The sequence below is a fragment of the Megalops cyprinoides genome, chromosome 10, assembly GCF_013368585.1.
Source record: "Megalops cyprinoides isolate fMegCyp1 chromosome 10, fMegCyp1.pri, whole genome shotgun sequence".
Lineage (NCBI taxonomy): Eukaryota > Metazoa > Chordata > Actinopteri > Elopiformes > Megalopidae > Megalops > Megalops cyprinoides.
Window position 1 is genome coordinate 21,823,807 of NC_050592.1, and position 19,357 is coordinate 21,843,163.

Below are 19,357 nucleotides of genomic sequence, written 5' to 3' on the forward strand. Positions count from 1 at the left end.
AAACAGGGCTGTACTTGATCCCCTGCCACTAGTTAAATAGTCCTGAGCTATGACATGCCATATCACATTGAAAACTGAAGGGAATCTGGGCAATTTGAAAACTTCCAACACCAACACAGAAACTCAAACTTCAAACACACTGCTGTACTGACACCAACCCTGCACCATCAGACACAAAGGCAATGCCTTCTCTAAAAGCAACTTTTCATTTGAGTCCTCAGACTGTGTCAGTCAGTGAATTTATTAAATTGTACATGGAACAATGTTGGTGTAATGTAAACTTGCAGGAAATAAAAATGTTAAACATACAATTCATATTAGGGAGATAAAAAACAGATAAGACTTGTTGATGGCCACTGCTACTTCTCCCCCTGTAAGCGCAGTAAATCCTACACAAAAGCATGGATTTGTGGTAGAAACATGGCACATCAGTGAGTGAGAAAAGCGAGCCTCTTCCTCTTTAACTCACACCTTATCTCCTTGGAGTCACCAAGCTGGGAAAGATTTCAATTCATGCACTTTCTGATGCAGACTCCTCTGAGCCACACAGCTGAGCTCAGATATGCGACTCCCTGTGCTGTCCATTCACAGCACTCATGTGGCTCCCCTGCTTCAGCAATAAAGCACTTCAAGGATAAAGCGTCGGGTCTCCTCACGTTCAACAATCAAGAACGTTTCTTTTTCTTCTTTCGATCATGATGTCTCTCCGCTGGAGAGCGGGAATCCCTGCAACAAACACAGGAAGTGAGATGTCAACACTGTTGTGCAACTTCAAAATGACAGGCACTGCTGTGCACCAGGTTTGTGAGGGCTGTCATCTGTTGCTGTTTTGGTCCCTGCACGTGGCACTACCAAAGCATGTTTTCACACAATAACTGCTCCTTCCACAAAACCTAACACTCCATAATGCACACCATCAATCTAATCAATAAAATGTAACAGAGACAAGTTAAAGACATAAATCTTGTACTAGATCACGTAGAGCCAAACTTCATAGTTAGAATGTATCAGACATCGAATCACAAAGTGTTATCTAGTCCTGATGACGGCTGAAGATGCTGCCATACTGCTACAATCAGTAAGGACCACCTGCGATTCCGAAATGGCTTTCACTGTGCCGCCACCACACTCATAGCCTCACCTCTTCCTCCTGCTCTCCCTCTCCCTCTCCCTGTCCCGGCTTCGCTCGCGGCTGCGGTGGCGCCTGTGCCGAGAGCCGTGGGCATCTCTGGAGCTGGTGTGGGAGTGCCATGACTCCTCCGACGCAGAGCGCCTCTCCTCAGACCTCCTCCTGTAGGAGCAGGCGCAGAGGGCCGTCAGAAACACACCCCCATGAATTAAAAGCTGAGCTCTTACACTGAGGGATTTGCAGTAGTAAAGCGTGCAGAGATTTCTCTGTGACAGTCAGGTTACCTGTGACAGGAGTGCCTGGACGACTGAGACTCCTCCTCTGCCTCCCTCTCCTCTTCCTGCCACAGACGGGCCAGCTCACCAGAGTGAACATCGATCACTTCCCGGATAACCTGGAGTTCATACACACGCAATCATCATTAAAAAGGAGTTAAGTAAGAAGTAGTGGTGTGCCTTCACTAGGTGGGTGGTTCAATGTGTATTGTGTTTCTTCAGTCACATTTACATTAACAACTATCTACTAATAGGTCACTGTAATTGTGTATCAGTGTGATGAAGTGGTGAGGGCCATGGGCGTTTAATCCAAAGGTTGTTGTACCCATGAGCGTGTGTGGCATAGTGATAAGGAGCAGGACTCATAAACGAAAGTTTTCTGCTCCTTGGGGAAGGTACTTAACCTAGAATTGCCTCAGTAAATATCCAGCTGTATAAATAGGTAACATGTAAACATTGTAACCTATGTAAGTCACTCTGGATAAGAGCATCTGCTAAATGCCAATAATATAATGTAATGGAAAATGTAAAATATGCTGGCTAGTTGTATGTCACTAGATTACGGTACCTGCTAAACAAATAATGTTATAATGTAATTGCAATGCAAACAAAACTGTGCACTCTGCTCTGAAACAGAGGCAAAGACTTACCTCTGTGTAAGACTTCTTGGTGATGTGGACGTTCTTAGCTCTGTAGGATTGTCGCCGTCTCTTGTAGTCTCTCATCTCAGCTAGAACCTCCAGGTGAGACTTGGGCCCATTCTGCTCCTCTTCTGTAAGCAACAACCATTTAGAATGGGCTTTTTTAGAGGTAAAGGTTCTATTCATGCAGATACCACAATGCTTCTTTAATACACATTACTGAAACCTCAAGTTCCAAGCAGCTATACTCAGAAAGCTCAGAAATACTAAAGAAAAGACCAGGGTCAATGTGTGCAACTCGCTCTCTCTCTCTCTCGAATGATACCTTTCTTGAGTTTGGCCACCAAATCCACATAGAGGTCATCATTGTTACTAGATTGCGCTTGCGCCCTCTGCTGGTTGGCCTCTCTGGTCACATGGTCATACAGAGCCAACCGGTCAGCCACAGTGAGGTCACATATTGTATGTTTGTGGTTCTGAGGAACATCAGGAGGATCTGCAGAATATTCACCTGCAGCACACAAAAAAGCCTTAACATACACTCAAACAAGCATGTGCAAACCTGCATACAAAACACTCCACATGGAGCCGCTTTCAGTGCATGTTCCAATATTCGCTCAGGCCAAATTGCAGAATCCATAACACGAAAAAAATCAATCATCTTTCTGGTTTGACAGTCACGAGTCATTCCCTGCACCGTTCCTATCCTCTGTATTTTTAGAGGTAATGCAATTCACTGTTAAGAACAATGACGCATCAACTAATATGTCCAGAATTTTCAAAGAAAAGTTTCAAAAGGAGACAGTTTACTTGAGAATGAAATAACAAGGATCTAGCTGTATTTCCCCAAACACGTACAGGGAATTAAACCACTGGTGTGATTTTAGCAAGCCACTGACTTTTAGTAAACTCCAAGCACAACAATATCAAGAGTGCCTAACGTCTCCTGGTTAAGTGCTATTAGAATGACACTATTGTTACCAGCACATCTGAAAGGATATTATATTAAAGGATACTGCAAGTAAACAGGCCAAGCCTGAATGAGAGGAGAACAGTCTAGTTCCTCTTTATACTCACCACTGTTGCTGAAAAACAAAACACAAGTACAGTGATAACATACACCAGCAAATATATGGAGATACGCAGGAGAGAGCACACAGCAGGACTACAGGTTTAGTCAGCAAACAGGGCACTAGGTTCAAATGAAATGGAAAACCAATGACACCGGGACATACTTAGAGAAACAGCATAGTTTTGACAATTTCCTCAAGTTCCTCACCAAATGTTCTAACTGCTCACTAGTGGTCCCTGCTGGACAAACAGGGTAAGCATTTTCTCATTTCAACTTCATGTTCATCAACAGGCTTGCAGCATGTAGCCCACCAGAAAGCATCCAGAGAATTTTCCCACAAATTCTTTTATTGCTGTCCTCAAAATCCAGAAGTCTGGTGGTGCAAAGGTCTTGCTCCTTAGATTAAACACTGTATCTGTTCTTGGCCATCTTTAAAGGGACAATGCAGTACTACTTACTTTGGCTGTACTGTACTTCGTTTCTTCCGGGAGCTGCGCATGCTTTTGCCTTGAGAATAATCTGTCGCTGTGCATGTTTGTCTGGACAAGAAGAATATTGTTTTCACATTACAACAACACCTTGCACAAATAAATTGCAGGAACTGAACTGACTGCACCAGTCCTGAACCTGAAGAAAGTCATTCTGGACAGAGGAGGTGAAAAGTACTTCCTTGGAAGCAATGGCATCAGTTAACAGATAAACCTTCTGCTCAACTTTAAAGTATTTTAAAAGAAAAATTAATTAGACCCATTTGCATGAAGATCAAACTGTGCATGAAGGCATGGATCTTTCTTGGCTTAGTGAGACTCTTACTTTTTATATACTCACCAATAATAATGGAGGGAATATTGGTTTTTTCATAACAAATGGTAGGGTTATACATCTCAGCCTGAAAAAAACAATACAACTGTCAGTGGCTGGGGTATGATGTCCAATGCTATGTTTTTAAAACAATGATTGTTTTAAAAACAATCATTAAATTGCAAGACTAAAATCAGTGAATATGCAGCATTACATACAAAGTACAAATATGCATATTATTTATGCTGACAAAATAATGTTGCAGTGATACTCGATAAGTCTGATCTGAGTCATTCAGACTCAAAACGTGTAGTTTCAAACTTCTAGTAGTTTAGAAAAGGATATTAGGCATTTCTATAAGGCATGTAATTTGCTAAGCTATATCCGGACTCATGTTTTAACTACTACTAGAGCAACGATAAGTCATTGATCAGATATAATCGATACAGGCCTATACAGGCCTCTTTACTCATAAACACAGTTTCTATCTGGCTTTGTGAAGAAGCCAAACAAAATGGCATCAAAATGGTCTACAGTGCACATGCGTGAACATCGTGGATACCTGCTCTTCTCGACTGTAGCCCATCTTGGTTAATTTGCACATTGCTTTGTGTCTTTCCATGCTCTTCTGTGGGACTCGGTGGTTGGGGTCATACGGACACACCTCCATGGGCTCCTGACGATGCGAAACAGAAACGTAACTATTACTCCTCAGACGTCAAACACTAAACCGGTACAAGCTTTCTCAAAGAAGCTAGTCTAGCTGTTTAATAGACGTGATGACGTATCTACAAAACGACGAAGGCATAGCTAACCAGACCAGCTAGTTAACTGTTAGTTACATAAAGAGAGGTTAGGAATTTACGTTTAAAAGCCTTTCTTGCTTCGGCTAACGACATTGCCAGTGCCTGGGGTATGATGTCCAATGCTGTACTTCTGACCCTAACTACACACTAAACTATCATTACATTTTAATATTCAAAATAGTGAATATGCTGCATTGTATACCGGTAATAGGTCCCTACTGCTTATCCACTGCATTACGCAAGTTACCTGCATCAAGTCTGTGTTCAGTTCCTGACTCCATCCTAGCGCCTCAAACAACCCTTCCAGCTTCTTCTGACAACTTTCAGTGAAATCCGTCAACTCCTGAAGTCTCTCCTGTCGAGAATGAAGTGAATCTAACTCCTCGTTGTTCATATGCATGTCACACATCTTGGAGGTTAGCTACGTGTGTACGTCACCGGATAAGTTATTGAACTGACAAAGCATACTGGAGCAACGGCCCTTCCCGCTGCTCCTTAGCGCATGAGAACAAACAATGGCGACTCCAGGAAAGGTGCGCTTATCAATGACGTCAATGGGTGGGGTTTAAGTTTACTGGTGCATTGTGGTAATTGAAGTTATTTGTAATCTTTCTACAGCTAGTGTAGCCATATGGCAAGTGTTTTACACATAGTTCACCCGTCGCCTGGATTTACCACGGTTTATGTTGTTAAGACTATTTAGACCTATGCTAACAGCAAACCAGCTGCAAATATATAGCAACAAACAGCTGCACCTTAACATTTTTCTTATAATCAGTTTTCTAAAATCATTTTCGAAAACCTTGTATAGTGAATGGCAAGGGGATAAAAAAAAAAATAAAATCCGTACTAATTAATTAGTCATCAGCTCGCTCGCCACACTCGTTAATCTATGAACTTTTGTGTTGATAACATTCACATTCTGTGTATTGTAGATGTTGCCATTTTCATTATTTAAAACATGTGAGGCTGTACAGCAGATTTAAAAACCTGTGCATCCCACATCCCTGCCGCAGACCGGACATCGTTTTCGCAATAACCTACCTGGCCCTCCCATTTTGAATGTGAGAGTCACTAGTAACTAGCCACCAAGCTGTACCGAGGAATTTCCGTCATCTTGAAAAAAGTCCAGAAAGATGAGTTACCCAGGATATGGTGCCCCCCCCGGAGGATTCGGTGGAGGGGTATGAATGTTTCCCGTTGAATTCTTATATTGAAAATTGATTTGAAAGAAATATCGGGGAAATGGGACAAGTGTCCGTGTATATCGTGTTGTAGAACTGTTGTTGGCGGGGGATACACGGAGCATGTTTCTGCTGCGGAAGTTACCCGCATTAGACTATGGAAAGAAATGAAAATGTAGCACTTAACTAACTGAAGGTTTATGTGACAACATGCAAAACCACCTATAGCCTACGAACAAGGAGAGAGTCGAACAAAAATAATGTAGTCACTCAGAAGTAATGTATTACGTTAAGGTTGCACCGTTTCAGGAGGGCCTGCAAAGCTGCTTAAGTTGCTAACTGACTGCGATGCCACTTGAAGGTACATGAAGAAGAAACCATGTATTTGTACTGCGATAGCGGATAAAAGAAAATAGTCCAGAAGATCTCCAGTTATTGACCGACTTACCCTCGTGAAACTTGTAGTTGGTTAGTTCGTAAAATATACTCGAGTTGCATGCATTATTCCTTTGATTCCTAGTTAATCATGTGGATATCTAATGTTAAGATAATACATCACTGATTGTTGGACATTTGTTGGAACACTGGGTAGAAATCACACATACGAGATTTATTAGAATGGATGTTGATTGGTAGCCTAATACGGATAGTGGCACCATGACGTAGATATTAAATCTAAACGAGATAGTATGTAGTGACATCAGTTATTTGATCGCAGCTTAACGTTTTATAAAATGTTCAAAGGTTCGATGAGAGTGGTGCTTTATTTCCACGCTGGTCGAAGGTGAAGTTTATCAGATTCAGTTCGTTCGTTTTTACGATTATCTGAAAAGGAACCCAGCCACAACCCAGCTGGTTACAGAACACGCTGTTCAGTGAAAATGAGAATTATGTATCAGGTAGTGCTAAACATTTGCGGATATGTTGCGGGACACTACAGGGAGAACAACTCGTTGAAATATGTATCTCTTATTCTCTCCTAAGTCTTTTCGATTGATTCAGTGGATACAGTTAAGTGGGCGGTGGTCTTCTCGGAATGTGATTATGTCACTTCCTATACGGAGGTCTTGGGCAGAATGTTTTTTTTCATGGACTGGAAAGCATATCGTTTTCGTTGTTTTTTCCCTTTAGTTTTTCTCCCAGGCCAAACGTAAGATGTTAATAAGATGTTAATTCTTATCAGTTTGTTTAATTGTTGTATATATTGCATTACACCTCTGGGGCTTGGAAGCATTTGAGGTAGCTTGCAGCTTGCAACCTCTTTTTTTTGTTTTTTTGCTGTCACAGAACGGATAAAGGGGGCTTGGCACTATGTTGTGATCACAATAATAAAAACTAACTCCCCAAACTCCCCTTTTCTATGAAGTTTGTAAAACTTCGACCAGTCTATAGGCTACACTAACTTAGATGCATACTGTTTCGGAAGACAGCCTGTTTATTTTTTTGTCCGTAGCCCGTATGTTGTCGGTACAACTAGAATGCAAGATTGTGATAACAAAACAATGGTCATTGTTCAAACAGAAAATAGTTATGCAGAGAGAAGAGCCATAGGAAAAGTGACATTTGGTTTGTTTTGTGTCTTTCTCTCTTGTTCTGAATAGTACGGGGGAGCACCTGGTGCCCCTGTTATGGGAGGATTTCCTGGCCAGCCGCAAGATCCTCTTTATAGCTATTTCGCTGCTGTTGCAGGCCAGGTAAATCTAATGTCTATCTAATGTTTTACTTCCCTAGCACCTTACAGCCAGTTAGTTCACAGATGTAGCCAATGATATGGTTTTTATTGTCATAAACTGTCTACTGCTCCTTTTAAGCAAGTATCTTAGTGTTAATGCACTTAACTGATTCTTTTTTCCTCATGTAAAAGAACATGATTAGTAATTAGCATGATTTATTAGTAAAATTGAAACAGTGATGTTTATTCACATCCTGTGTCTCCTGCACATTATTATTATTATTATTATTATTTGCACAAATTGAATTACTCATTTACGTGGAGATGTTTCTTTGTGTTGAATAGGATGGTCAGATATCTGCAGATGAGCTCCAGACATGTCTAACTCAGTCCAACATCTCTGGAGCCTATAAACGTAAGATTAGAATTCCTCTCGTGCTTCCTGCTGTTCCATTTGGAAAATGAGCTTTCAGACTCCTGAATCCATTTACATAGACCCTATATAAATTGTGTGGACAGAGAGGGAGTAACCTTCCCCTTACTGCACCTTAATCACTTAATGTTGGCTTCTCCAAAAGTACATTTTGTCATGATCTTGCTTTCGCAACAGTTTCTTTTGTATTTTTAATATTGAGCTGTAACCTCCAGCAGTGCTTATAACATGTTTTTTTTAAAGAAGGTATTTTGTTTGGTGCAGGATGAATGTGGCTAGGAAGGAAAATGGTGCCAAGCGAAAAAAAAAGAAGTATTTACTTAAGTATGCTGTGCTTGGACATGTCTTAACATCCTGACTATTGGCAAATTGCATAACTAATTCTAGCACCTTCCTTTTTTAACAGCTTTCAATCTTGAGACCTGTAGGCTGATGATCAGCATGTTGGATGTATCCTTTTCATTCCAAGTGAAGTGCACATGAGTTCTTCTGACCATCTCACCCAACTATTTCTTTCTCATATTCACAGTGTGTATCAGGAGAAGTTTGAAAATATGTTAATGTTTCATGGAACAATTGAATGTTCTAGGAAGTGAAATGCAAGGAATTTTTTCAGTGGGATGTATGAGCCATTCCCCAAGTCAACAGCCTGTACAACCCTGACTGCTGGGAACTTTTTCATTGATAAATTACAGAAAGTCTTCTTTGGAAAATATTTTTCCAGCGATGAGCTCGTAAAGCCTTTTCAATTATTAAAAATTGGTGTAATAATAATTGCGACTAATAAAAATTCAGATCTCTGTTGTCTTACTGTTTACATATTATGCTGTCATTTTGGAGTGATCACTGGAGTAGTAATTGACATACAGTATGGTGGAAGTGAGAGAGCAGATTTCTGCCTGAATACCTTGCTCACCTGCTTTGCGATCCCTAACACAATCTCAGAGAGACTTCTCACACACAATGGGCTTCAATGAGTTCAAGGAGCTGTGGAGTGTCCTGAATGCCTGGAAACAGCATTTCATGTCCATTGACCGAGACCAAAGTGGCACTGTGGACCCACAGGAAATGCACCAAGCTGTCGCCTCTATGGGTATGTCTCCACAGATATTTCATTCCTGGATGACCAGCAGTAATTTAGTTGTGTCCATACCTCAAACTGAAGCATAGGAATGAAGTGTAGTGTAAATTCTATCTGTGTTCTCAACTTTGTAGGTTTTGTTTGCATGTTGAATTTAGAGCAAAATTAGGTTGCTAACTTGGTTAAATATAGATTTTTTGTTTATGATATTTTGAATCCTTAAAGTGTAGTAGCTGTGTTTGTAGATGTGAAGAACGAGTTGTAGCTGTATTTCTGCAGAGATTGGAATATTACTTAGAAAAGAAAGCTGAGAATTATTTCATCCACAGACACAATTATTATTGTAAATAAACTGTCCAACTGCATGTGGGTTTGAAATGCAAATTAGTGCATTCAGTTTGTATTTGTGTTGTGTATGTCTCTGTGTCTACAGGCTACAGACTGAGCCCTCAAGCTATGAATGGCATCATTAAGAGATACAGCACTCATGGGAAGATCTCATTTGATGATTATGTCGCCTGCTGCATCAAACTCCGAACCCTTACTGGTAAGAGTTTTGCACTTTTATGTAGTCTACAAGTATTCTAACTGCGTTGCACAAGGTTTTGTTAAACAACTTTTGTTCCTTACACATCCGCCTTGACATACTTGAATTCAGAGGCATAAAATGCAAGGTGCATTGCATTTCACAAAAAACTGAACATTTATTATTACAAACTTCACAGCTTCACTAAAACATCTTTTCACTGTGATGGGTCACGGATGCTGTAGAGCCAAAACCATAGAAATGCTGGCTTGAAGAACATGGCATTTGAAACATTTCTGGACACAAAGGCTGTTTTATGCAGTGAAAGCAAAATGAAAAAGGGTGTGTTCACCAACATGATGCAAGTTAAACTATGCCGATCTATGCTGGAAAGTAAATTTATGGCATGAATACAAGTTTTTGTCTCAGCCTCCTTTGAAAATATTGCATGAATTCCATTCTTGTTCTGTTTAAAGGGCACGTGCAGTACAGACACTCACTTGTGTTTTTGGTTAATTATTCTTAACCAATCAATTGCACTGCTCAGTGATGAGCTACAGTTGGGGTACCTTGTGAGGTATTATGCGGCAAAATTGCAAAAACATTATTGCATAACTTGCAAAAGTTGTGAACAGAGAGTCCATTGCTTGCATGAAGATTGTTGTTGTTGAAGACTGTTAGAGGTATCTGTTCTTTAAGTTTGTATACATGATTTTTGTTTTTTTTTTTTTTTTTTGTATTTTTGAAAATCCATTGTTTTGTTATCATTTTATACATTTCATGAAATGGCATTTATAAAGCCCATGTAGTCCGAGTATCAGTTTTTTTTCTGCATTTGTTACAGATTTATTCAGAAAACGGGATCAGGCTGGGCAGGGAATGGCCACTTTTCAATACGATGATGTAAGTGTCTCTGAGCTCAATGCCAAAAGATCTCTTCTCACTGGTAAAGTTGAAAAGCAATACACAACGCAATCCTAAAGGCACGTGTTATGGTTGTTGTTTGAACTGGATTGTAAATGTACCATTAAATACACCTTACAGTACGTACATTTTTTCCACGCATGGTTTAGTTGTCAGTCCATGGAAGAAACCCTTGTAATTGATTGCTTTCCCTTCTTTCCAGTTTATCCAATGTGTCATGAGCTCATGAGCGGACAGGAGAACATCTGAAAGGGATTTTGCCCACATTTACCCTTTACAAAGCAGAATGTTATGCCATATCTAATAAAATGCATGTGTGGTATTTTTCTATCCTTGGTTGTTATTTTTTTAACTAATGAAAGATAAACATACTTTTTAACTACTGTTCTGCTTGCCTCATTAGTTTATCATTTTGCTTCCTTTTTAGTCAACTTGTGCATTAGCAAGAAGTTATAATACTGATAATTGAAATATTTCCTCTAGATTGATGTTATTACAATTGATGTACATATGTACTGATTACTTTTTTAACCACCAGCTATAGTTTCTAATCATTTTTACCCATGTGTATGCTATTAATATAGTGTCAAGTCAATAAGTAATGGAAAACAGTCTATACTGTGTTTACTGGAATGTAATAAAATGTGTATCACCTCCATTCAACTAACAGTAAGGACTGTATTCTTAATGGTCACTTCTGCTTTTTTGTGATCTGGGCTTCAGTTGACTACACTATAATCCTTCAGCTCCAGCACTGTACCAGAGAAGGGGAGAGGAGAAATCTCATAGATGGAGGACAGAGGGAACATAGAATATCTGGTCAGAAGAGAATATCTGTGCCACTATCTTCTATGGTTGTGTCCATCAAAGAAAAGCATACATAAAAAAATCCTGCTGAGAAAATATCAACTTTCAAGGCATTACCCACTCATGGCAGCTCACTTTCAGCCAGACAGAGGGACAAAATTGAGGAAAGGCTGATTATCGTATTGGAAAACCGCACCAGGTTGTACAACCTTTCTTTAAACGTTTGGGCCTTTAGCTAAGTGCCTACTTTTTAGCTAAACACCTCATCTTACATTGGCAAAAAACATTGTCAGCTCAAAAGACAAGTTTAACTAAAATACAGTAAAACTGAGATAATATTAATATAAAATTTCCCACAATTTTGCAATTAATACCACCTTTTGTGGAGATAATGAGATTTTAGGCATATGGTGCTCTCTATTATACTTACCCTTCGGTCACACCTACAAGCGACACGGTGGGTGAATGCGATGTCTACATTTCAGATGGCAAATTTGCTCACTCACCTTAAGCACTGCCACTTAAAATTCTGCTAAGACAAATATTTTTAAGGTACTCCAAATAATTATGAGGGACTTTTTTTCTTCTATGATGACAGTATATGACAGATCATGTTTATCTAAAACTGGTGTCAAAACTAAATAAACAAACTTGAATTATTGTGATAATTGAAGCCAGATAGAGGGCTGGTCTGGAAAATGAGTGAGCTGTGAAATTGAATCCAGCTGGATGAAACTGCCAGGAATGTACCTAACCCTCCCATATAAAGGACTGGGGTGTGTAGGCAGAAGGCAAACAGAGGGAGAGAAGCAGCGAAAAACAGGCAGCAGCCAAACAGTGTTTTTGGAATTCGACAGAAGAAAATTCATTCTGCATTAAAGCCAGTGGTTTTCAGCAGATACGAGGATGTGCATTCTGATACTTCTGGGACTTTTGAGTTTCATGCAGGGAGCTGAAAGCAGTCACCAAGCTTCTGAAGGGTCCTGCCAACCCATCACAGTTCCACTTTGTAAGGATATAGCCTACAGTGAAACTGTCATGCCAAATTTATTAGGACATCGGAACCAGGATGATGCTGGACTTGAAATTCATCAGTTTTACCCACTTGTAAAAGTTCAGTGCTCTCCAGACATGCAGTTATTTCTGTGTTCTGTTTATGCCCCGCAATGCAAGCAGGGCGAGGCTATCCGTCCTTGCCGATCACTTTGTGAGAGTGCAAAAAAGGGCTGTGACACTCTAATGGCTAAATTTGGCTTCTCCTGGCCACAAAGTTTGGCGTGCGATTCTTTCCCACAGGACTCATGCATGAAAGTAAGTAATTGAGTTAACAGATGATTTACTGTGTTTTACATTACATTACATCAGTTAGCAGACGCTCTTACCCAGAGCGACTTCCAAATAAGTGTATCACTATGTTAAGAGTAGTTATCGAGAAGTATTACAAGGAGTCAGTAAGTCACGGCTGCTGCATTCTGGAGAAGCTGCAGTGGTCAGATGGCATATGCAGGGAGGCAGGCAAGCAGCGAGTCGCAGTAGTCCAGACGTGACAGGATAAGAGCCCGGAGAACAACTTGAGCTGTGTATTTGACGAGGTATGGTCTGATCCTCCTAATATTGAATAAAATTAAACTGCAGATCCTGGTTGTGTCTGCAATACATTCTTTGAAAGACAGATTGTTGTCCAAGGTTACCCCTGGGGTTTTGGCAGTTGTGGTTGCCATTGCCTTTGTGTTGTCAATGCAAATTGACAGGTAACTCAGAGGAGACGTGCTGGGACATAGACTATCTCAGTCTTGTCAAAGTTCAGTCTGAGCTGTTGCTTGTTCATCCAGCCCAAGATGTCAGTGAGACATGCTGATATTTGAGGAGTGACGTCCATCTTGGGAGGGAAGGCAATGAACAGTTGTGTATCATCTGCATATGAATGATGCAACAGTGCTGTTATGACCTCTCCAAGTGTTCAGGAGTGGTTCCAGCACTGATCCCTGTGGAACACCTCTCTTCAGGAACCGGGGCGAGGAGATGGAGCCCTGCCAGGAGGAGGAGCAGCCTTTGAGGTAGGAGGTGAACCATTCCAGGGCCATTCCAGTAATTCGCAGGGCCGACAACTCAGACAAGAGGATATGGTGGTTGACCGTGGCAAAGGCAGCTGATAGATCTAGGAAGATAAGGACAGAAGAGAGATAGGCAGCCGTTGCAGCTTGCAGTGTGTTAGTTACAGCAATTAGGGCAGTTTCAGTGGAGTAATTAGCTTTGAAACCAGATTTGTTAGGGTCAAGTAAATTGTTAATAGTGAGAAAGTGGGAGATTTGGTTAAACACAGCACAGCACAGCTTTAGAGAGGTATGGGAGTAGGGAAACTGGCCTATAGTTGTTGACTAGGGAGGGGTTCAGAGTGGGTTTTTTCATTAGTGGGTGGACCCTTGCCTGCTTAAGGGCGTTACCTGCTTAAGGGTATCGTTTCTGTATATATTGATATAACTTTTGAGTGGTACTGTACATGTTTTTCTCCACTTAACAATAGCAAAATAGTATTAACTTCCATCAACAACCTGCTTAAACATGTGTTGTTAAGTCCTTAAATCAGGAATTGACACATAGCCAATGCTAAATTGATTATACACAAATGTCTTAATTTGCTGGATCTACAGTGCCAGTCAAAAGCATGGACATCTTTCTTTATTTTTTTTTTTTATATTTACTATTTTCCACATTTTAGAATAATAGTAAATAGCAGTAATAATAATAATTACTATGAAACAACACAAAAAAATTGAATTACTTTGTTAAACAAATGAAAACTATCTTATTTTTATCTCAAATATAATCTATATTTTAGATTCTTCAAAATAGCTAAAATAGCCAAAGTTTTTTTGGAAAGAAATTCATACACAGGCATTAATTAGTTTATATCTGTCTAAGAAACAAATTTCAAGCATTTAAAGCATAAGTCTTTAGATCAAAATGTCTTTGAATACATGTTTCCCATTATCTTAGTCAGACATGTCCAAATTTTTGACTGGTACTGTATTTATCATTCACCATGGACCTTTTTCCCTCCATGTTTCTCAGGAGCTTTCAGCTCCTGTTGGAGGTGATAGTTTGTAGTTTTCTCAAGGAAGTTGTGAACCAGTCAGGATCACACTTTGTAAGGACATCTCCTACAGCCAGACTTTCATGTCAAATACATTTATGCATAAAATCAGGATGAGGCTATGCATCCAGTAGACATAAAATTTCATCTATGTTTTGTTTACGTATGTGAGGGGGTAAGCTCATCTCCCTTTGCGACCACTTTGTGAGCAAGCGAGACATGGTTGTGAGAGTATGCTGAACTCATTTGGCTTCCAGTGGCCACACAACCTGACCTGTGAATCTTTCCCTGAGAAATCATGTGTGAGTGTAAGTATGGTTGTTTGGGTATTGATGCATGTTTCTTTACAAATAAAGTCAATCAAGGTTGCAATACTGATGGATTCTAATTCAAGATTCAATGATTGTTATGCTCTGAAGAAAACCAAGAGGGAATTCATGTGGATGATGTATGGTCCAAAAAGTATGCAGTTGTCCCATATGAAAGGTAAATGTGTATCCATATACTATAAAATAGGAAAACCAAAATGGGAACATATTTTCAAATATTTGTCACAATAACATGTTGAATAGAATTGAGTAGAATATATCTCTAGGGCCCAGAAATTTCAGTTTTTACCAGCTTTCACTGAAAAATATCCAGGTGTTGTTTTCAGATTAAACTGATTTTCAGCTGACTCTAAGGCCCATTGATTAATGAGTTTTGGTTAGCTAATAATGTCATCTATTAGAAAATGAGGACATAGGTTAAACTAAACATACTACAGAAGAGAAAAAAATAGCACTATACAACTCAGTGTTCATGGATGAAAATGCAGCATTTTTCATGCAAGTGTAATATTTTCAAAATAAAGTAAGATTTTCACCTAAATTTTTTCATGTTTAAATGCATGCATATCATAATCAAATTTTCACCTGTTCTTTATTCAACATAAAATTCAAAATAAACACATTCATTCCTGGGCTGATCCCTGTAATATAATGTAAAGGAAATCTCTAAACAGGTGGCACAGGTATGTGATTCATGCAGAAAATTATACATACACAATACAATAAAAATATTACATTCCAGTCATTTGCATTTTCATTTATCCTCTATCCGACATACATAGCCAGAACCTATGTGACCTGCACACCACTAGCAAAAAGTCAAAGGAGGTTTCATTAACATCACGCAGTGCCTTTGTCAGATCACATTATTACAGTTAAACTTTGTAATCTCAGCAAACGGAGATTTAGGAGAGATCTGTTGCATGGAATAGCTTACTGAGATTTATTGCCCAATTTTGATTCACTTGGTAGCTACATTGACAGCTGTTTGTCTAGCTAGTGAACTAGCTAACAACTCCTAACCAACTAGATTTCTATATTTTGGTGAAATGCATATTTTAACACCCACTTATTCTGCTAGTAAAGCATTTGTTTAACACTGTAAGATTGTCCTTAAAGGCAATTAGAGCTCATTGGTATCATCAAAGGCACCTGGAGGATCAGAAAGAACACAATATATGAAACATTATCCATGAAAATGTGAAAAAAGTCAAATAAAAAAATGTAAATTTTATTTTAAATAGGACCTCAATGCTGATGAACTTCAGAAAAAGCTCACCGAGTTGGATTACTCTGTTGGAGGCCGATGTAAGTGATCCTGTGTACAATATATGAGTTTATGCTGTAAAGTTTCCCTCTAACTGAACTGAAGTTATTTTATATAATTATAATTAAACATATCAAAATATCAATGTATATTGCATTATAAGACAGAGAGGTTATATGAACACACATACAGTACATACATACCCAGATACTGTGTAATCATTTATTTTATATTCATTTTCAGATCTGAGTCTGGAGACATCCAAAACCTTGCTGTCTATTATGGATGTATCCTTTACATTTATGTTTGTCAAATGTGATCACATACTGTAGGTCTCCTGTTTATCAGTGAGCTTGTTTTCATTCTAATTAATTACTGAAGCTAAAGCTGCTAGATATTCAATCAAGCAGACATAATTAAAGTCACTAGGAAGGAAAATCAGCACAAAAATGTAGCTTTTGGCTTGATATATCCTGAGGTTGACCATTGATTGATATTTTTTATTATTTTTTCCTTATGTCAAAATGACATAGAATGATAATTCTGGGAAATTAAATGGTGAAGAATTTCAGAAGTTGGAGCTACAAGTAGGAAACTTGAAGAAGGAATTCACAGATGTTGACTTGAGCAAAACTGGATATGTGACCTCAAGTCAAATGAAGACTCTCCTTGATTCCAAAGGTAGTAAATTCAACATCTTGCAATGATCCGTTTTTAACATTTTATTTGATAAATATGATTGTATTTCATTATAGGCTACCAAAATCAGCTCAATGAGGGAACCACTCTCAAGGTTTACCGAACATACAGAAATGGTGTTAAATCAAAGAGAAATTGGGAATTTTGGTTCAAAACACGTGAAAAAGATGGCAATGAGCCATTTGGGATGTGACCCCTCTAATCTTTACAGCTATTTGCTGTTGGAGAAATGTTTGATTCAAATGATTTAGTTTTCAGTCAGCACAAATTAGAATACAAGTGCATGGGTTACAGTATTCTGTAATGGAAACCAGAGAGCTGCAAGTTACTTTGAATCCTGAGTGGGGTATTGCTGGTGTGACCTAAAATTACATTTGTGTGTATCTAGTTGTATGAATTTATATGCAAAGCCTAGATCTGCATAATGTGATAATGTACTGTACATCGAATCCAGTGCAGTGCAGATTCACTCTAAATCCTCCTAAAATATTTTATAGGGCTCACCATAAATTCTCAGACATTTGAGTTGTTATGGAAACGATACAGCTCCAAAGGACGCATGACATTTGATGATTTTGTGGCAAGCACTGTGAAGCTACAGGCCTTGACAGGTAGAGTAATCATTTTGTGAGTTACTCTTAATGTTTACTCTTAATGCCAACTGAAGTATTTTGAATTCAGTCCTAAAAAATGAGAGCTTATGGATTGTTGTATGTCTGCAGAAAAAAAAGGAAACAAAAACCACTAACAACACATTGTACATTGTACAATATGTACATTGCGCACTACAAATAGTTACAAACATTAGCCTCAAGCTTCAGTCAAAATATCAGGTTATGTTATTGAGATCAGAAACCCCACAAAAAAACATTAAATCATTAATTTAAAAATAATCATTAATTAAAAGGTTATTGTACATGAGTTGTGCATTTTAATGTTTTTTTTTAATTCATGCAACCCTTTTTAGAATCACCAAGTGCACATTTGGTTTGTCTCACTGAGAAAACCTTTGCAGTTGTGAAGGAACACTGAAAGGAGACAAATGCAATCACACTGATAGTCTCACAGCACCCCACAGCAAAGCTGGGGGATAGGTGCTACTCCACTGATGTTGTTTCAGCAACTTGCAGGGCCATGGCAAATTTCAGGGTGCCTGAGGGAGGTGAGATGGGGGAATCTCCTGACACACCTACACAGAACAAACTGGCTTCATGGCTGTGGGCTCCCGGTTATCAGCTAGTGACATGGCTGGGATTAAGACAGGGCTGTAAGGCTGACCCTGCAGTTGAGACCAGTGCTTTGCCAACAGAGCCACTCAGGAGCCCTGCACTTATTGTGCTTTTTAAAGATGAAAAACATTTATATTACACACACATAATGCAACTATACTAAATTTTCACAAATGTGGATAATGCCATTCTAAACATAAAATAAATTTCTAGCTAGGTTCTGTGTAAAATTGCTTGGTACTTACAAGCTCCATATTAATATTACAGATCGGTTCAAGAAACGGCTTGTCACTGGCTTGAACTGTGACTGTCAAGTGGCCACATTCTCTCTGGAAGAAGTAAGTTTGTTTTGCTTTTAAATGATTTGAATAGATGAATTCAAATGAATTCTGAGCTTTGATAAAGACCAGGGAATTGTTACCATCATCATTCCAGGCAAATTTTACAGATGCTCGAGAGCCCTTATACAAGTCTAAACCACATAATTTTGTTTAGGTGTCAAATAGGCCTATGACATACAAGTGCCTCTGGTTTATGATGGTTCCCACTAAAATAGTAGATTTCATGAGGTAGTTTATTGATTTGATTACAGTATGATGACAACAATGCAGGCATATACTTGGATGCAGCAAGATACAGAGTAGTATAAATTCTAAAACCCTATCTATCCCATAAATGATCAAATTTACTTTCTGTAAAAAATTAGAAATTTATTTTCTAATATTATGTTTATTATACTATATTTATTATACTATATTTATTATACATTTATTTATATTTAATAATTAAAAGAAAATTGTGTGATACAAAAACACATTTTAAAACGTTGACTTTCTGTCTTTTTTCAGTTCATCAAAACATCCCTCCTGTAGTGCTTTAACATGCAGAAATGTTACAACTTATAATCTTTGACTTTCTGAAGATTACAAATATCTGTCTGTTCTTACTTTTCCCATCTGTGTCTATGTATTACTTTTTATGAATGCCCTGTAAAATGTTCTCTAATATCTTCAATACAATGACTGCAATTCAAACATTCTCTCTCTGAATTGTCAGAAAGATGCAAAATGTGCTTAGTGAAAGTCTGCTGGATGATTGAGTCTGAAGGGTAATATATTATGTGGTTATTAGCATCAATAATGAGTTTACATTACATTACATTACATTATGTCATTTAGCAGACACTCTCTCTGAGAGCAATTTCAAAATAAGTGCATTACAATGCTAAGAGTAGTAATAAAAAGTACTTCAATAGGTCTGTAAAATACTGAGTTAAGTGCTAAGCTAGTGTAGAGTGCTGTTTTGGATAGAAAATAGGGATAGATAGAGAGGAATTTAGAGAAAGTTAGACTAGAGATAAAGCTTGAAGAGTTGAGTTTTCAGCTTTC

At 38.6% G+C, this 19,357-nt stretch overlaps 3 protein-coding genes across 3 annotated transcripts; 2 read left to right on the top strand and 1 right to left on the bottom strand.

Moving 5' to 3' along the window:
- Nucleotides 1–498: 498 nt before the first annotated feature.
- snrnp48 (small nuclear ribonucleoprotein 48 (U11/U12)) lies at nt 499–5,210 on the bottom strand. Its single transcript, XM_036539194.1, has 9 exons — nt 4,972–5,210; nt 4,481–4,594; nt 3,946–4,006; nt 3,576–3,656; nt 2,371–2,556; nt 2,055–2,176; nt 1,414–1,523; nt 1,142–1,291; nt 499–726 (listed from the first exon to the last, which is right to left on the bottom strand). Exons 1-9 carry the CDS (start codon nt 5,131–5,133, stop codon nt 666–668), a joined length of 1,047 nt encoding a protein of 348 aa, XP_036395087.1. The 5' UTR covers nt 5,134–5,210; the 3' UTR covers nt 499–665.
- Nucleotides 5,211–5,387: 177 nt separating this feature from the next.
- LOC118784629 (sorcin-like) lies at nt 5,388–11,211 on the top strand. Its single transcript, XM_036538959.1, has 8 exons — nt 5,388–5,908; nt 7,510–7,602; nt 7,926–7,995; nt 8,420–8,463; nt 8,959–9,106; nt 9,528–9,641; nt 10,465–10,523; nt 10,747–11,211. The coding sequence occupies exons 1-8, from the start codon at nt 5,861–5,863 to the stop codon at nt 10,771–10,773; spliced, it is 603 nt and encodes a 200-aa protein (XP_036394852.1). The 5' UTR covers nt 5,388–5,860; the 3' UTR covers nt 10,774–11,211.
- Nucleotides 11,212–16,580: 5,369 nt separating this feature from the next.
- LOC118784787 (sorcin-like) lies at nt 16,581–18,915 on the top strand. Its single transcript, XM_036539206.1, has 4 exons — nt 16,581–16,722; nt 17,238–17,351; nt 18,237–18,307; nt 18,818–18,915. The coding sequence occupies exons 1-4, from the start codon at nt 16,698–16,700 to the stop codon at nt 18,839–18,841; spliced, it is 234 nt and encodes a 77-aa protein (XP_036395099.1). The 5' UTR covers nt 16,581–16,697; the 3' UTR covers nt 18,842–18,915.
- Nucleotides 18,916–19,357: the final 442 nt, after the last annotated feature.